Source organism: Ranitomeya variabilis, chromosome 2, assembly GCF_051348905.1.
Source record: "Ranitomeya variabilis isolate aRanVar5 chromosome 2, aRanVar5.hap1, whole genome shotgun sequence".
In the NCBI taxonomy this organism is placed as follows: domain Eukaryota; kingdom Metazoa; phylum Chordata; class Amphibia; order Anura; family Dendrobatidae; genus Ranitomeya; species Ranitomeya variabilis.
Genome location: NC_135233.1, coordinates 197280991 through 197297444, shown reverse-complemented (window position 1 = coordinate 197297444; position 16454 = coordinate 197280991). Strand labels below are relative to the sequence as shown.

General features: G+C 49.2%; 1 protein-coding gene across 2 annotated transcripts in view; it reads left to right on the top strand.

The window, feature by feature from the left end:
- The window catches only part of ARL13A (ARF like GTPase 13A), a 126371-nt gene that overhangs the window by 36490 nt on the left and 73427 nt on the right, over positions 1-16454 (top strand). The window contains exons 1-2 of one of the 2 annotated variants that reach the window (XM_077292344.1): positions 3071-3135; positions 4652-4722. In XM_077292344.1, the coding sequence (XP_077148459.1) occupies positions 4671-4722 (52 nt within the window). In that variant the 5' untranslated portion in view covers positions 3071-3135; positions 4652-4670. Of the gene's footprint in view, positions 1-3070; positions 3136-4651; positions 4723-16454 lie in introns of those variants that run through there. The other variant, XM_077292343.1, reaches the window with a different exon arrangement.

Here is a 16454-nt window from a genome sequence, read left to right as displayed (position 1 = left end):
ACGGATCTTTGTGATGAAGACATGTTCACCTTACTGCTGGACGTGGATGTCAACTGGCAGTGATCTCTACAAGCGCGCGCCACCACACCCGCAACTGCCATATATTACCAGCACCTTTCTTATCATCAGGACAGGTGGATCTGTTGGGACGGAGTTGGATTAACAAATCCACTGCTGTTCTAAGATATTTCACCGCTATTATACACCATCACTTCCTATTGTACCTGGAGGACAGAAGGACTACCTGGGTTGCTATTGTACACAATCTAAAGGTCAGACATCAGTCTACTGTATATCTGTTTTACTGCTTAACAATCTCTCTGACATCCGCTGCAGGAGAGATGATCAGTCCATTATTTATCCTGACATGGAGATGATTCTATGAGGATCGGCATTACACCTAATAGCCGTATCAATAGTTGTCAGCGACTGCTCTGATAAATTCTGTTGCTGCTGCATATTGTCAGGACTTATCTTACCTGATGGACAGTTAGGTCTGCTGGTCGCATTTGGATATAATTAACAGGTCAGATACACCCCGCAGGAGAGATGGAGACGGTTCCCAGTGGGATTTGTAATGACCAGCTTGAGCCTTAAAACCAGCTTGAGACTTTAAAGCAGTATCGGTTATATGCACTGATGCACTTTATTTAACAGCACAATTTTAGTGTAGTTTATAGTCAAAAGATCAGAGTACAATTACTCCCATTACATACGTGGAGATATATGTCTTTGTCACGATTTCTCATGAGCAACAACAATTCTATTTAGTAATCTGTTGACGACCAACTTTCTGGGCAGCACCAACCACAGCTCCAGATACTGATCAGTGAGGCGATTGCTTTCATCTCATTTCATATCTCCAATATAAGAAGGACCCACAAGTTCTCAATAGGGTTCACGTGAGGAAAGGGCCATGTCATTATTCTTCCATCGTTAAAGCCTTTACTGGCCCCGAGCCTTGTAGATCTCGATGCTGCTGTGGAACATTGTCCTGCATAAAAATCATGGTTTTCTTGGGAGATGCAGACTTTTTCCTGCTCCATTGCTTGAAGAAAGTGTCTTTGAAATACTGGCAGTAGGTTTGGCAGTTTATTTTGAGTCCATCGTCAACTTGAAAAGGTCCAACTAACTCATCTTTAATAATCCCAGCCCAGAGCAGTGCACAACACTACCTTGATGGTATCTGTGTGGAAGTGGAGGTGAGTGCCCATTGCTGATCCAGCCATGAGCCCATCCATCTGGCCCGTCAAGAGACATTCTCATCTCATCAGTCTATAAAACCTTTGAAAAATCTGTCTTCAGATATTTCTTGGCCCAGTGTAAACAAGTGCATGGATGCAGCACTGCAGAGAAGGATGACTCAGTGGTAACTTAACCAGCATATAAGTATTTATTTGACTAACACAGATATTTGTGATACCCGCGGCACAATATATAAGGGCAATACAAACATCTCCACCTGAAGTGCATCACAGTACTATCGGGCCCATCACCGTCGACTCTGTCATTCTCTAGGCAATAAGGACCGTCGTACACTCCCTACCGGGAGTCTACGATTCTCCGCCGTTAGGCTGTAAGTCCCATATCTATGAGTCACTTTGTGTACCCATCACACTGGCCACCTTTGTCCCCTGAAGCATGGCCACAATCCACTTTGTACCATGCATCTGCACCAGAAGCTACACATGAACGTGTCTCTTCTGCAGCTTGCTCGTCTCTCTCGGCTGTGGCCTTCCTCACTCGACTCAGATCTCCTAGCCCTAGTCTCCCATCTCCGGTTTTGGTCAATCTGCTCTGGATCTCATTACTTGGTTCTTCACTTGTTTCTGGTTACTTGGTTCCTCACTCATAATGGTGGCTGTATATCAATTCCGATGCATTGGGCATCTGACCTGCCACAGGTCCAGGTGTCGACTCCTACCCTTCACTGCCATCCTGGACTTTTTATACTTACTGCATCACAGCTATCACCTGACCTGGTGTCTCCTCCAATCTCTTCCCTCAGGGAGCATGCACTTCACTCTTCAGTCCCTACTAATGTAATTCTCTCTCTGCTTTCTCTTTTCCTATCCTCTTTGATCACCAGTGGCGGTGCTCAAGTACAGGCATTAACAGTGTAAATCTTCTCACTTGTCCATCTCCTTACACCAGTCCTGATGAAGATGGATCGCCCCCGTAGGGCAGTGGGGTACTCGGTACCGGGTCCTTTGGTTCTCAAGGGGGATGTCACGGTGGCTGACCCGGTCAGTGGCCCTAGGGACATCCGTTGTAAAAAAGGGAAAGGTCTTTGAAGGGGAAAGTGTTCGTGACGCCACCCGTGGTATTCGGTCAGGGTGACCGACGCTGCTTAGGGGTCCGCTGGGGTGGTGTTATGGCAGCTAAATGGTATACCTTCCCACAGGTGAAGTGTATCCCCAGGGCTTCCCAGAGTGTAGATGGTGGATGGTGAGAGGCGCAGTGAAGAACAAGGACACACGGTTGCAGTCTCTTTACCTTTACTGAAGGCTTCAGCATCCACATTCCTGGGTACAGACCACAGGGTAGGCAGAGTCCAGCCGGTCGGAAGGCAAATCCAGAGTCCCCTTATCCAGGTGGAAATCAGTAGCCTTCCTCTAGCGCCTGGGTGTTGTAGTACCTTACTGCTGAGCCTCTCATAAGGTCCTCACAACTGCTGTAGATGTTCTAGATGTTATGTGTCTCTCTGTCCCCCAGATGGTAAGGATAGGACAAACCCATATGACTGATGGCCTGAGGCTTTTTTACAGGGACTCTAGCACACCCCGGCCCCCCACAAGTTGCCACCGTGCCTCCTGGGTATAGGGCGGATCAGTAACTTGGAATTAGCTGTCCTGCCGGTCTCTGGAGCAAGGCATAGAGACTGTTGCTCCCTCGGTGTTCCGGCTACTGGATCCTGCGCCTCAGAAGGAGGCAGCCTTTGCAGGGCAGAACTCCTTCTGGTTTCCTCTCCTTTTGCTATGACTTCATTTCTCACCCTCTACAATACAATTCGCTGTTCGTGTTTCTTTCTTAGGATGCTGCCGCATGTCGGGTAGGCGCAGCTCCGTGGCCTTTTGTCTAGGTGTTGTGAATTCCGTTCTCGGGCTCCCTCCTGTGGTCGTGAATGGTACTTTGGTAAGTTCTGTCCTTGGACACCCTCTGGTGGCTTTGAGTGGAACTGCTGATCTTTGAGGTTGGCTTTCTCAGCTGCCCTCGTTTATTGCTTCTGCTGGCTTCCCTATTTAACTCTGCCCAGGTCGTTAGTTCATGCCAGCTGTCAATGTCTCAGTACTGGTTCAGATCTCTCTTGGATTTCTCAGATGACCTGTCTACTCCAGCAGAAGCTAAGTCCTTGCTAGTCATTTGCTGTTCATCGGTTTTTGAATATATTTTTCAGTACATGCTATGTTTCTAGTCCAGCTTGCTATTATGATATTTCCTTGCTAGCTGGAAGCTCTGGGGGTGCAGAGCTGCACCTCCACACCGTGAGTCGGTGTGGAGGTCTTTTTGCACACTCTGCGTGGTTTTTGTAGTTTTTAATACTGACCGCATAGTTCCCTTTCCTATCCTCTGTCTATCTAGAGAAGATTCGGCCTCCTTTGCTAAAATCTGTTTCATTCCTGTGTTTGTCACTTCCCTCTTAACTCACAGTTAATATTTGTGGGGGGCTACCTTTACTTTGGGAAATTTCTCTGAGGCAAGGTAGGCTGCTATTTCTATCTCTAGGGGTAGTTAGCTCTTAGGCTGTGAAGAGGCGTCTAGGGAGAGTTAGGTACGCTCCACGGCTATTTCTAATGTGTGTGATAGGATTAGGGATTGCGGTCAGTAGAGTTACCACCTCCTCAGAGCTTGTCCCAGGTTTTCTGTTTTAACCATCAGGTCACTTCGGGTGCTCCTAACCACCAGGTCCATAACATCTAGGCCTCTGACAGGATCCCACCTCTGTCAGGGACCCACTCTGTCAGCAGCTATTAGATGTTCCTCCTTCCCCTCTGTCTGCCTGACAGGAACTGCCTAACTTCCTATCCAGGCCACCAGTTTTACCTAATTGTGAGGAGTGCCCTAATAGATAGGAGCATAGCTCCCCCTGGTGGACTGGAGTGTGAAGTGTGTTGCATGGTTTGTGATACCTGGTAAAGAGATCTCCTTTATTGCCTTCAAACGTAACATCACTCCCCCTGGTGGAAGAATGGCATTACTGCAACGACCAGGACCCTGGGGCGCTGCATTTTTCTTCTGAGTCTTGCTCAGTGATGGTTGGGCTCAGCCTCCTCACCTCGGCCATGTCTCTGAGCACTGAATTCCTTGTACTTCTGTGTCTTGCTCAGTATTGGTCAGGCTCAGCCTCCTCACCTCGGGCATGTGTCTGGCCATGGCCAAGCCCCTTTAAACAATATTTTTTCCAGGCACTCCTTACATCAATCTCCCCAATCTTTGTGGCAAACTGATTTTTAAGAAAATCCGTTTCATTTTCTGGCAGATTTCTATTATGCAGCATGTGCCGATGTAGCAGATCCATTCAGGTCGGGGTGTGCGGACTTTTGTTATCCTTATATCCCATCTTTATGACAGTATTTATCAATGTTGCCCATTGTAGTTAATGACTGCTATGTGTTTGTCTCTGCTATTGATCGCCTGTCTTTGTATGCAGAAGTGTGACCATTGTCTTCATGGGATTGGAAGGCGCTGGGAAAAGTTCCATAATCAAGGCAATAAAAAGAGGTAAATGTTGGCACAAGGAATAACAATGTTGGCTTGGAAACAAATACTTTTTGTTGTGAACATTTGTTATATCACATATTCTGGTCTAATCTAATGGACGACACAAAACAATAAAGATACATATAGCTCAGGACTGGTGATCACCAGTAACGACGCGTCACCAGTGATTCTATGATTCCTATTTATTCCTATTTAATAAAACATTTTTTAATTAAAATTTGTTCAATGCATTAATAAACTGCAGCTATGTTTGGCTCTGCCCGCTATGGTAGTGGTCCCATAAAATACAAGTACAATATTGACTCCAAGTTTTACTATAGTTACTGTATACAGGAATACTTTTTGACCAAAGTTCCCAAACAGTGGTGTAATTGGAGCCGTTGGGCCCTGGTGCAAGGTTTGGAAAAGGCCCCCCATCCTGATATACTGTATATACCAGGAGAGATATATATCCTCTCTCCTGGTATATATGTCCTTCATCCTGGTACATAATGTCCCTTATCTTGGGCCACATCCTGCATCTATATCCCCCATCCTGGTATGTATGTATATATGTCCTTATATGTCCTCTATTGGTATATATTTTGCCCTTCCTGGTCCCATTTTAGTATGTATGTCCCTTATCCTAGGCCCCGTCCTATTATATATATCCCCCGTCCTATTATATATATATCCCCCATCCTGGTATATATGTTCACTATCCTGGTATATATGGAGCGCCCCCAGTAGGGCTATGGGGTACTTGGTACCGGGCCCTTCGGTTCTCAAGGGGGATGTCACGGTGGCTGACCCGATCCGTGGCCCTAGGGACGTCCATTGTAAATGGGGGAAAGGTCTTTAAAGGGATAATGTTCGTGACGCCACCTGTGGTATTCGGTCAGGGTGACCGACGCTGCGGTGAGGGGTCCGCTGGGGAGATGTTATGGCAGCTAGATGGTATACTTTCCCACAGGTGAAGTGTATCCCCAGGGCTTCCCAGAGTGTAGATGGTGAATGGTGTGAGGCGCAGTGAATAACGAGGACACAAGGTTGCAGTCTCTTTACCCTTACTGAAGACTTCAGCATCCACAGTCCAGGGTACCGACCACAGGGTAGGCAGAGTCCGGCCGGTCTGAAGGCAAATCCAGAGTCCCCTTATCCAGGTGGAAATCAGTAGCCTTCCTCTCGCGCCTGGATGTGGTAGTACCTCCCTGCTGAGCTTCTCGTTAAGGTCCTCACAACTGATGTTGGTGTTCTAGATTTTATTTCTCTTTCTCTCTGTCCCCCTGATGGAATGGATATGACAAACCCGTATGACTGATGGCCTGAGGCTTTTTACAGGGACTCTATCACGCCCCTACCCCCACAAGTTGACACCGTGCCTCTTGGGTATGGGTCGGGCAGCTAACGTGGAATTAACGGTCCTGCCGGTCTCTGGAGCAAGGCTTGGAGACGATTACTCCCTCGGTGTTCCGGCTGCCGGATTCTGCGCCTCAGAAAGGAGGCAGCCTTTTGCAGGGCAGAACTCCTTCTGGTTTCCTCTCCTTGTGCTATGACTTCGTTTCTCACCCTCTACAATACAGTTCTCTTTCGTGTCCTTCCTTAGGATGCTGCCGCACGTCCGGCAGCGCAGCTCCGTGGCCTTCTGTCTAGGCCTCTGACAGGATCCCACCTCTGCCAGGGACCTCTCTGTCTGCAGCTCTTTGATGTTCCTCCTTCCCCTCTGGCTGCCTGACAGGGTGCTGCCTGGGTGAAGCCCAGTCAGCTTCTGCCTAACTTCCTATCCAGACCACCAGTTTTACCTAATTGTGAGGAGTGCCCTAGTGAATAGGAGCGTAGCTCCCCCTGGTGGGCTGGAGTGTGAAGTGTGTTGTGTTGTATGTGATACCTGGTAAAGAGATCTCCTTTATTGCCTTCAGACGTAACATCACTCCCCCTGGTGGAAGAATGACATTACTGCAATGACCAGGACTCTGGGGAGCTGCATATACGTCCCTTATGCTAGGCCCAGTACTGTTATATATATCTCTCATCCTGGTATATATGACCCCTATCTTGGGTCCATCCTGGCATATACAGTGGATATGGAAGTATTCATACCTACTCTTTGTTTCATTGCAGCCATTTGGTAAATTCAAAAAAGTTCACTCTGCACCCCATCTTGACTTAAAAAAACCAGAAATTTAGAAATGTATGTGCAGCGCCCCAGAGTCCTGGTCGTTGCAGTACTGTGGCTCCGCCACTATGGGGAGCTACGGTGCGTCCGATGGCACTGAAGGAGTTCATCTGATCAGGTATCACAGACACCAATACATTTCACAGCTGGGCCTCCGGGGGGAGCTAAGGGTGCTATTCATTAGGCCACTCCCCACCATAGTGGGTAAACTGGGGGTCAGGCAGGAAGTTAGATGAGAAAGCTGACTGGGTTGGAACCAGGCAACACCTTGTGGCAGAGGGTGTTGTAGGGGAAGATACAGTAGGGTCTCTGTCAGGGGTGGGATCCTGACAGAGGCTTGGCAACGAGAACGAACGTAACGGGACCGTGCCTGCTCCGGGTAGCGGCGGTGCCCAAGAAAGGATTAGAAGAGAGATAGATTGTGCTGAGTGAGAAACGGGATCACGCAAAGGAGAAATACCAGTAGGAGTCGTGCTGTAAGACCGAAGCAACATCCTACTGAGGCGCACTACCGGTGGCCGGAACGCCGAGGGAGTAGAATAACATTCAGCTTCAAGCAATACTCCAAACAGCGGCAGGGCAGTCAGTCTCAGGCGGGCTGTCTAACTCAAATCACCTATGAAGTCTTGGGAGGCAATTGCGGGAGAGGGGCGTCTCTAGGGTCCCGGAAGAACTCCAGGCCTACCCGTCAAACGGGTGCCGTTCCTACCCGAACCTCAGGGAGGGACGGAGGATTAGCAGAACATCATCTAGTCGAGTTGTGAGGGAACATCAGAAACAGACACAACAGTTGTGGGGTACTTTCCGTAAGCACAGCAGGGAAGGACTACAACACATAGCGCTAGGGGGAAGGCACAGATTTCCTCCTGTGAAGAGAACTCTGGAAGTGTCATTGGACCGGCCGGACTTGCGTAGCCTGGTGAGCCGTATTCTGGATTGAGGACTCAGAGATCTTCAGTAAAGAGGTAAAGAGACTGCAACCTGGTGTCCTCGTTATTTACCGCGACCTGCACCTCACAACTGCACCGTTACAACACCACTTATTGCACCGGACGTCCCCCACTGACAGACAGGGCCACGGACCGGGTCTAGCCACCGTGACAACCCCAGGACTGAGACCCAGAGGCCCGGCTCCGGGTACCCCTCGGCCCTGCGGCGGTGTGGGGGCGCTCCATATTAAAAAAAGAAAAACTGAAATATCACATGGTAATAAGTATTCAGACCCTTTGCTCAGTATTGAGTAGAAACACCTTTTGAGCTAGAACAGCCATGAGTCTTCTTGGGAATGATGCAACAAGTTTTTCACACCTGGATTTGGGGATCCTCTGCCGTTCTTCCTTGCAGATCCTCTCCAGTTCCGTCAGCTTGGATGGTGAACGTTGGTGGACAGCCATTTTCAGGTCTCTCCAGAGGTGCTCTATTGGGCTTAGGTCAGGGCTCTGGCTGGGCCAGTCAAGAATCGTCACACAGTTGTTCTGAAGCCGCTCCTTTGTTATTTTAGCTGTGTGCTTAGGTTCATTGTCTTGTTGGAAGGTGAACCTTCGGCCAAGTCTGAGGTCCAGAGCACTCTGGAAGTCGTTTTCATCCAGGATATCTCTGTACTTGGCCACATTCATGTTTCCTTCAGTGACAACCAGTCAAGGCTGGCTCCAGGTTTTTGAAGGCCCCAGGCGAAAGATTCTCAGTGGGTCCCCCTCTTTAACACATACCACGATTCATGATGCACAGATACAGGAGAGAAGTTTACCACAGCCAGGTAGCACATAACACAGCCCACGCAGCATATAGCACAGCCCACGTAGCATATAGCACAGCCCACGTAGCATATAGCACAGCCCATGTAGCATATAGCACAGCCCACGTAGTATATAGCACAGTCCATGTAGTATATAGCACAGCCCACGTAGTATATAGCACAGCCCACGCAGTATATAGCACAGCCCACGCAGTGTATAACACAGCCCACGTAGTATATAGCACAGCCCATGCAGTGTATAACACAGCCCATGATATAGCCCAGCCCACGTAGTATAAAACACAGGCAGCCCACGTTCATAGTATATAACACAGACAGCCCATGTACGTAGTATATAACAGAGGCAGCCCACGTAGTATATAACACAGGCAGCCCACATAGTATATAGCACAGCCAGCCATGTAGTATATAGTCTACAAGTCCTGTCCCAGCATCATTCAGATGCCATACTGTAGGTCTGTCTGTGTAGTGTAGGACTACAAGTCCCAGGCAGACTGCATCCCCCCACAATGGTTGGGACCAGGAACTTGAAAGGAAGACAGTCACACTGCTTCACTTTCACCATCACGTCACTCACCAGTCACAACTCACCCACGCCATCGCCATGGCCCCTGACCGTTGTGGACACAGGATGCAAGTGCGTGCACTGACGACTGCTGCTCGTCTTTCTGCTGCTCGCTGCCATGCTGGACCTGGACGGTGGACCCGGGTCCCAGACCGTGTCGCGATGATCTGTGTGTGAGCTCTTCTTAGGATGACGAGCTCCTCACTCTCACCCGAAAGTGACAACCGCCGGCCCGGAAGTGACTCTTCTATTCCCATGGTGAGTATTCCTGCAGTCCCAGAGAGCTCTGTGTGCCGCCTCCTGCTGCCGGGAATCATATGTCAGCTCCAGCTCTGCTTCCGAGTCCTGGCTGGAGTCACACACAGCACACTAGCACAGGGAGGGAGGGTCGGGATGTAGTCAGGCTTCGGGGGCCCCCCAGGAGCACATGATGCGCATCAGTGTCGGCATAAGTGTCTTACCGTTAAGGGCCCCCCCGTCTCGCCACTTGACGCCGGCCCTGCAACCAGTCATCCTGTCCCTGCAGCTGAAAAACACCCCCATAGCATGATGCTGCCACCACCATGTTTCACTGTTGGGATTGTATTGGGCAGGTGATGAGCAGTGCCCGGTTTTCTCCACACATGCCACTTAGAATTATCACCAAAAAGGTCTATCTTCATTTCATTGGACCAGGGAATCTTATTTCTCATAGTCTGGGAGTCCTTCATGTGCTTTTTAGCAAACTCTAATCGGCTTTCATATGTCTTGCACTGAGGAGAGGCTTCCGTTGGGCCACTCTGCCATAAAGGCCGGACGGGGCTGCAGTGATAGTTGGCTTTGTGGAACTTTCTCCCATCTCCCTACTGCATCTCTGGAGCTCAGCCACAGTGATCTTGGGGATCTTCTTTACCTCTCTCACCAAGGCTCTTCTCCCACGATTGCTCAGTTTGGCTGGATGGCCAGGTCTAGGAAGACTTCTGGTGGTCCCAAGCTTCTTCCATTTAAAGATTATGGAGGCCACTTTGCTCTCAGGAACCTTGAGTACTGCAGAAATTCTGTTGTAACCTTGGCCAGATCTGTGCCTTGCCGCAATTCTGTCTCTGAGCTTCTTGGCCAGTTCCTTTGACCTCATGATTCTCATATGGTCTGACATGCACTGTGAGCTGTGAGGTCTTATATAGACAGGTGTGCTCCTTTCCAAATCAAGTCCTATCAGTTTAATTACACACAGCTAGACTCCAATGAAGGAGTAGAACCATCTCAAGGAGGATCACAAGGAAATGGACAGCATGTGACTTAAATATGAGAGTCTGAGCAAAGGGTCTGAATACTTATGACTAGTGTTGTGCGATACCTTCCGATATTCTTCCGATATTGAAAAGTATCGGTATCAGATTTGATCGGCCGATATTAAAAAAATATCGGATATCGCCGATACCGATACCCGATACCAATGCAAGTCAATGGGACCAAAATATCGGAATTAAAATAAACCCTTTCTTTCCTTGTAGGTTCATTCTACATGAAGGAAAACAACTAAGAATAATGTAGGATGTATTGGGGGACGTGGAGGAGACATTAAAGGCATAGAGGTTTAGCCCAATCAAATGGAATAGCAGGAATTAACTTTTTTTTTAAGACGTTCGGAGTTACAAAGATATTGACTATGTTAAGATTTTTTATATTTTGTCAGATATTGATGTTTCACTAATTCCATGCTCTTCACCTTCTTTTTTACTTCTCCGACACTTTCTTCTTCATCATCCTCAGCAGCAGCATCTTTTACATCAACTTCTTCTTCACCTTATTCATCTTCTTCTTCTTCACCTTCTTCCTATTATTCTTTTTTGTTACATTCTTCATATTCTTTTTATTAAACTATTCTTCTTCTTCATATTCTACTTCTTCATCATATTCTTATTTGTGACAGGCATTCCTGTAGTTGTTATCTATAAAAGTTTGAAGATTACACCTTCCGTTCTGCCTGTCACAAAAGAGTTGCAACACGAGGAGGAACGGACTCACCCCCATACACTGCTTAGTCTTCTTCTGCTTATAATTTAGATAATATCTTTTGCTCTTATTTTTAGTCTTATGCTTAATGTTCTTCTGCTCTTTGTTCTGCAGCTTCTTGTTCTTCTGCTTCTCGGTCTTCAGGGTCGTCGTCTCCAGGGTCGTCATCTCCAGGGTCGTCGTCTCCGGGGTCGTCGTCGTCTTCGGGGTGGTCTTCAGGATCGTCGTCTCCAGGGTTGTAGTCTCAGGGGTCGTCGTCTCTGGGGTTGTCGTCGTCTTAGGGGTGGTCTTCAGGGTCGTCGTCTTTAGGGTCTTGAACTTGGAAATGTAGCTGAAGGTACAAGAAGGCTGAGGAAATGCTGAGAACCAGCTGACGGTACTGGAACCCGGATGGCTACCCAAAGGTCCAAGAGCCAATGGAACTACCGAGGACCAGCTGACATTACTGGAACCCGGTTACTAAGCTGGAGGTACCCATGCCAGAAAGCACTACCAAGGACCACCTGACGTTGGTGGAACTCAGATACCCAGTAGGAGGCACCTAAGCCAAAGGCTCTGCCCGGAACCAGCTGATGGTACTGGAACCAGGATGGGGAGCAGAAGGTACAAGAGCCAAAGACACTGCCGAGAACCAGCTGACGGTACTGGAACTCAGATGGGTAGCCGAAGGTACAAGAGTCAATGGAACTACCGAGGACCAGCTGACGTTACTGGAACCCGGTTGCTAAGCAGGAGGTACCTGTGCCAGAAAGCACTACCAAGGACCACCTGACATTGGTGGAACTCGGATACCCAGAAGGAGGCACCTAAGCCAAAGGCTCTGCCTGTAACCAGCTGACGGTACTGGAACCACGGGGACCTATTCAAGATTGTCTTCCTAAGAACCAGGTAATGGTGCTGGAACTCAGAGAGGTAGAAGGTCCACAGTTAAAACAAAAGTTGCTAGGCCACGAGCCGGCCGTAGTTACCGAAAATCCACAGTCCTACAGGGGGAGCTTGTCCTATTGGCACTACGGAACCAACCTTGATTGCCAGTTCCTGCAGCCCACATAGGAAGCATCTAAACTGCAGGCACCATAGAGTCGGCTAACCCGACCGCAACACGACAGGACAATGTATTGGAGGCAAAGTGACCTTGACACTACCCAGAAACAGCTGGCGTGCTGGAATCGGGCTGGGCAGGACGGAGTACCCGTGCCAAAGACACTTCTGAGCAGCAACTGGCGGTGTTGGAGCCCAGGGAATAAAGGAGAAGCAGAGTGTAGGCTGAGGCCTAATTGGAGCAAGTTGAAAGGGAACCTTTAACCCCCCCATGTGTTAGCAACTAGAAGAGCCACCTTGTGCAGCAGTAATGCCGCACAAGGAAAAGGTGACTCTTTTAATTATGCTCCTTGCACACGCATAACGCTGTTATGTTATCCCTTGGCCATGCGCAGTTAGGGCTGCTCGTCTTCTGACATCATTTGATGTCAGCCTGACTGCGCCTGTGCGGTCGCGCTGCCCGAGATCAGGCCCCGCAGTGTCTTCTGATTTATTCACACTGCGTGGCTGGGATTCATGGCCTTGCGCAGTGCATATCTTCGCCTCTCTAACTCATCTCCTTCCGTCTTCTTCAGACTGTGCGGCGTCAGCTGATCCCTAATCACATGCCATGGCCGTGACGCCGCACAGTCTGAAGAAGGCAGAAGAAGATAAGTGAGAGGCGAAGATATGCACTGTGCATGCCCATGAATCCCAGCCCCGCAGTGTCTTCTGATTTATTCACACTGCGGGGCTGGGATTCATGGCCTTGCACAGTGCATATCTTTGCCTCTTTAACTCATCTCCTTCCGCCTTCTTCCGACTGTGCGGCGTCAGCTGATCCCTAATCACATGCCACGGCCGTGACGCCGCACAGTCTGAAGAAGGCGGAAGGAGATGAGTGAGAGGCGAAGATATGCACTGCGCATGCCCATGAATCCCTGCCCCGCAGTGTGAATAAATAAGACACTGCAGGTCGTGATCTCAGGCAGGGCGGCCGCACAGGCGCAGCCAGCCTGACAGCAAATGATGTCAGAAGACGAGCAGCCCTAACTGCGCATGGCCAAGGGATAACATAACAGCGCAGGTGTAGCGCCCCCACTGCCGCAGGGCCGAGGGGTACCCAGTACCGGGCCTCTGAGTCTCTGTTCTGGGGTTGTCACGGTGGCTAGACCCGGTCCGTGACCCTGCTGAGGGGCGTACAATGAAGGTGGAGGTATGGTGATGATGTTATGATGTGGTGCAGGTCGCAGTAAATAACGAGGACACCAGGTTGCAGTCTCTTTACCTCTTTACTGAAGGCTTCAGGATTCTCAGTGCGGAATACGGTTAACCAGGCTGCGCAAGTCCGGCCGGTCCGATGGCACCTCCAGAGTTCCCTTTGCAGGTGGAAATCTGTGCCTACCTTCTAGCGCTTGTGTGTTGTGGTCCTCCCCTGCTGTGCTTACGGGATAGTCCCCACAACTGTTGTGTCTGTTTCTGAAGTTCCCTCACAACTCGATTATGATGTTCTGCTTCGTCCCCCAGATGATATGGCTAGGACGCACCCGTATGACGGGTAGGCTCGGAGTTCTTCCGGGACCCTAGAGTCGCCCCTCTCCAAATGTTGCCCCCTATGTCTTCTTAGGTGATTTGAGTGAGACAGCCCGCCTATAACTGACTGTCCTGCCGTAGGTTTGAAGTAAGGCCTGGAGCTCAATACTTCCTCGGCGTTCCGGCCACCGGCTACGCGCCTCAGTAGGATGTTGCCTCGTCTTACAGCACGACTCCTACTGGTGTTTCTCCTTGTTGCGTTGATCTCGTTTCTCACCCTCCTCGATACACCTCTGTCATGATTCCCAATGGCAGGGACATGGGCAAAAACAGGACTAGCTCTAGGAAGATGGAATCTAAGCTGACCGCGATGCTGAACCTAACGCACAACTACCAGTGGCCGGGGAACGTACCTGCGTTTTATCCCTAGACGTCTCGCACCAGCCGGAGATCTAGCTACCCCTAATAGAGGAAACACAGACCTGGCTTGCCTCCAGAGAAAACCCCAAAGTAATAGTAGCCCCCAACATATAATGACGGTTAGTTAAGAAGAAAACACATACGCAGTATGAATACAGGTTCAGCAAAGAGAGGCCCACTAACTAGATAGCAGAAAATACAAAAGTGGACTTCGCGGTCAACTCAAAACCCTACAAAATACCATCCTGAAATGACTTTAAACTCCGGTATCAACTCATGACACCGGAGTGGTCATTTCAGTTCACTAGAGCTTCCAGCAGCAAGATTCATATAAATGCACGCTGGACAAAAGGTACAAATGATCAAACTTATCTGACTCAGCAGACTTGGAGCAGGTAGCAAGTAACAGAGGAGCTCTGGTAACATTGATAGCCGGCAAGTAAATGAGTGAGAAGCCAGACTATATAGGAAACTCCCATTTCCTGATGGGAACAGGTGCACTGGAGATAGAAGACAGAAGTCAACCAGTACCACCAGTAGCCACCAGAGGGAGCCCACAAACAGAATTCACAACAGTACCCCCCCCTTGAGGAGGGGGCACCGAACCCTCATGAGAACCACCAGGGCGATCTGGACGAGCCCTATGAAAGGCGCGAACCAAATCAGAGGCATGAACATCAGAGGTAGTCACCCAAGAATTATCCTCCTGACCGTATCCCTTCCACTTGACCAAATATTGAAGTCTCTGTCTGGAAATGCGAGAGTCCAAAATCTTCTCCACAACATACTCCAATTCACCCTGCACCAGCACAGGAGCAGGAGGCTCAACAGAAGGAACAACCGGTATCTCGTACCTCCGCAACAAAGACCGATGGAAGACATTATGAATAGTGAAAGATGCTGGTAGGTCCAAACGAAACGATACAGGATTAAGAATCTCCAAAATCTTATAAGGACCTATGAACCGAGGTTTAAACTTAGGAGAAGAGACCTTCATAGGGACAAAACGAGAAGATAACCACACCAAGTCCCCAACGCGAAGACGATTACCAGCACGACGATGACGATTAGCAAACTGCTGAGTCTTCTCCTGGGACAACTTCAAGTTGTCCACCACATGACTCCAAATCTGGTGCAATCTATCCACCACAGTGTCCACTCCAGGACAATCCGAAGATTCCACCTGACCAGATGAAAAACGAGGGTGAAACCCCGAATTGCAGAAGAAAGGAGAAACCAGAGTGGCAGAACTAGCCCGATTATTAAGGGCAAACTCCGCCAACGGCAAAAAGGCGACCCAGTCATCCTGATCAGCAGACACAAAACACCTCAAATAAGTCTCCAAGGTCTGATTAGTTCACTCTGTCTGGCCATTCGTCTGAGGATGGAAAGCAGACGAAAAAGACAAATCAATGCCCATCCTGGCACAGAACGCCCGCCAAAATCTAGACACAAATTGGGATCCCCTGTCAGAAACGATGTTTTCCGGGATACCATGCAGACGAACCACATTCTGAAAAAACAGAGGAACCAACTCCGATGAAGAAGGCAACTTGGGCAAGGGTACCAAATGAACCATTTTAGAAAAACGGTCACACACCACCCAGATGACGGTCATTTTCTGAGAAACCGGGAGATCCGAAATAAAGTCCATAGAGATGTGCGTCCAAGGCCTCTTCGGAATAGGCAAGGGCAACAACAATCCACTAGCCCGAGAACAACAAGGCTTGGCCCGAGCACAAACATCACAAGACTGTACAAAAGTACGCACATCCCGAGACAGGGAAGGCCACCAGAAGGACCTGGCCACCAAATCTCTGGTACCAAAGATTCCAGGGTGGCCTGCCAACACAGAAGAATGAACTTCCAAGATGACTCTACTGGTCCACTCATCTGGAACAAACAGTCTCCCAGGCGGACAACGATCAGGCCTATCCACTTGAAACTCCTGCAAAGCACGTCGCAAGTCTGGAGAGACAGCAGACAATATCACCCCATCCTTAAGGATACCCGTAGGCTCAGAATCACCAGGGGAGTCAGGCTCAAAACTCCTAGAAAGGGCATCTGCCTTCACATTTTTTGAACCTGGTAGATATGAGACCACAAAATTAAACCGAGAGAAAAACAACGACCAGCGCGCCTGTCTAGGATTCAGACGCCTGGCTGACTCAAGGTAAATCAGATTCTTGTGATCAGTCAATACCACCACCTGATGCCTAGCACCCTCAAGCCAATGACGCCACTCCTCAAAGGCCCACTTCATAGCCAAGAGTTCCCGATAACCAACA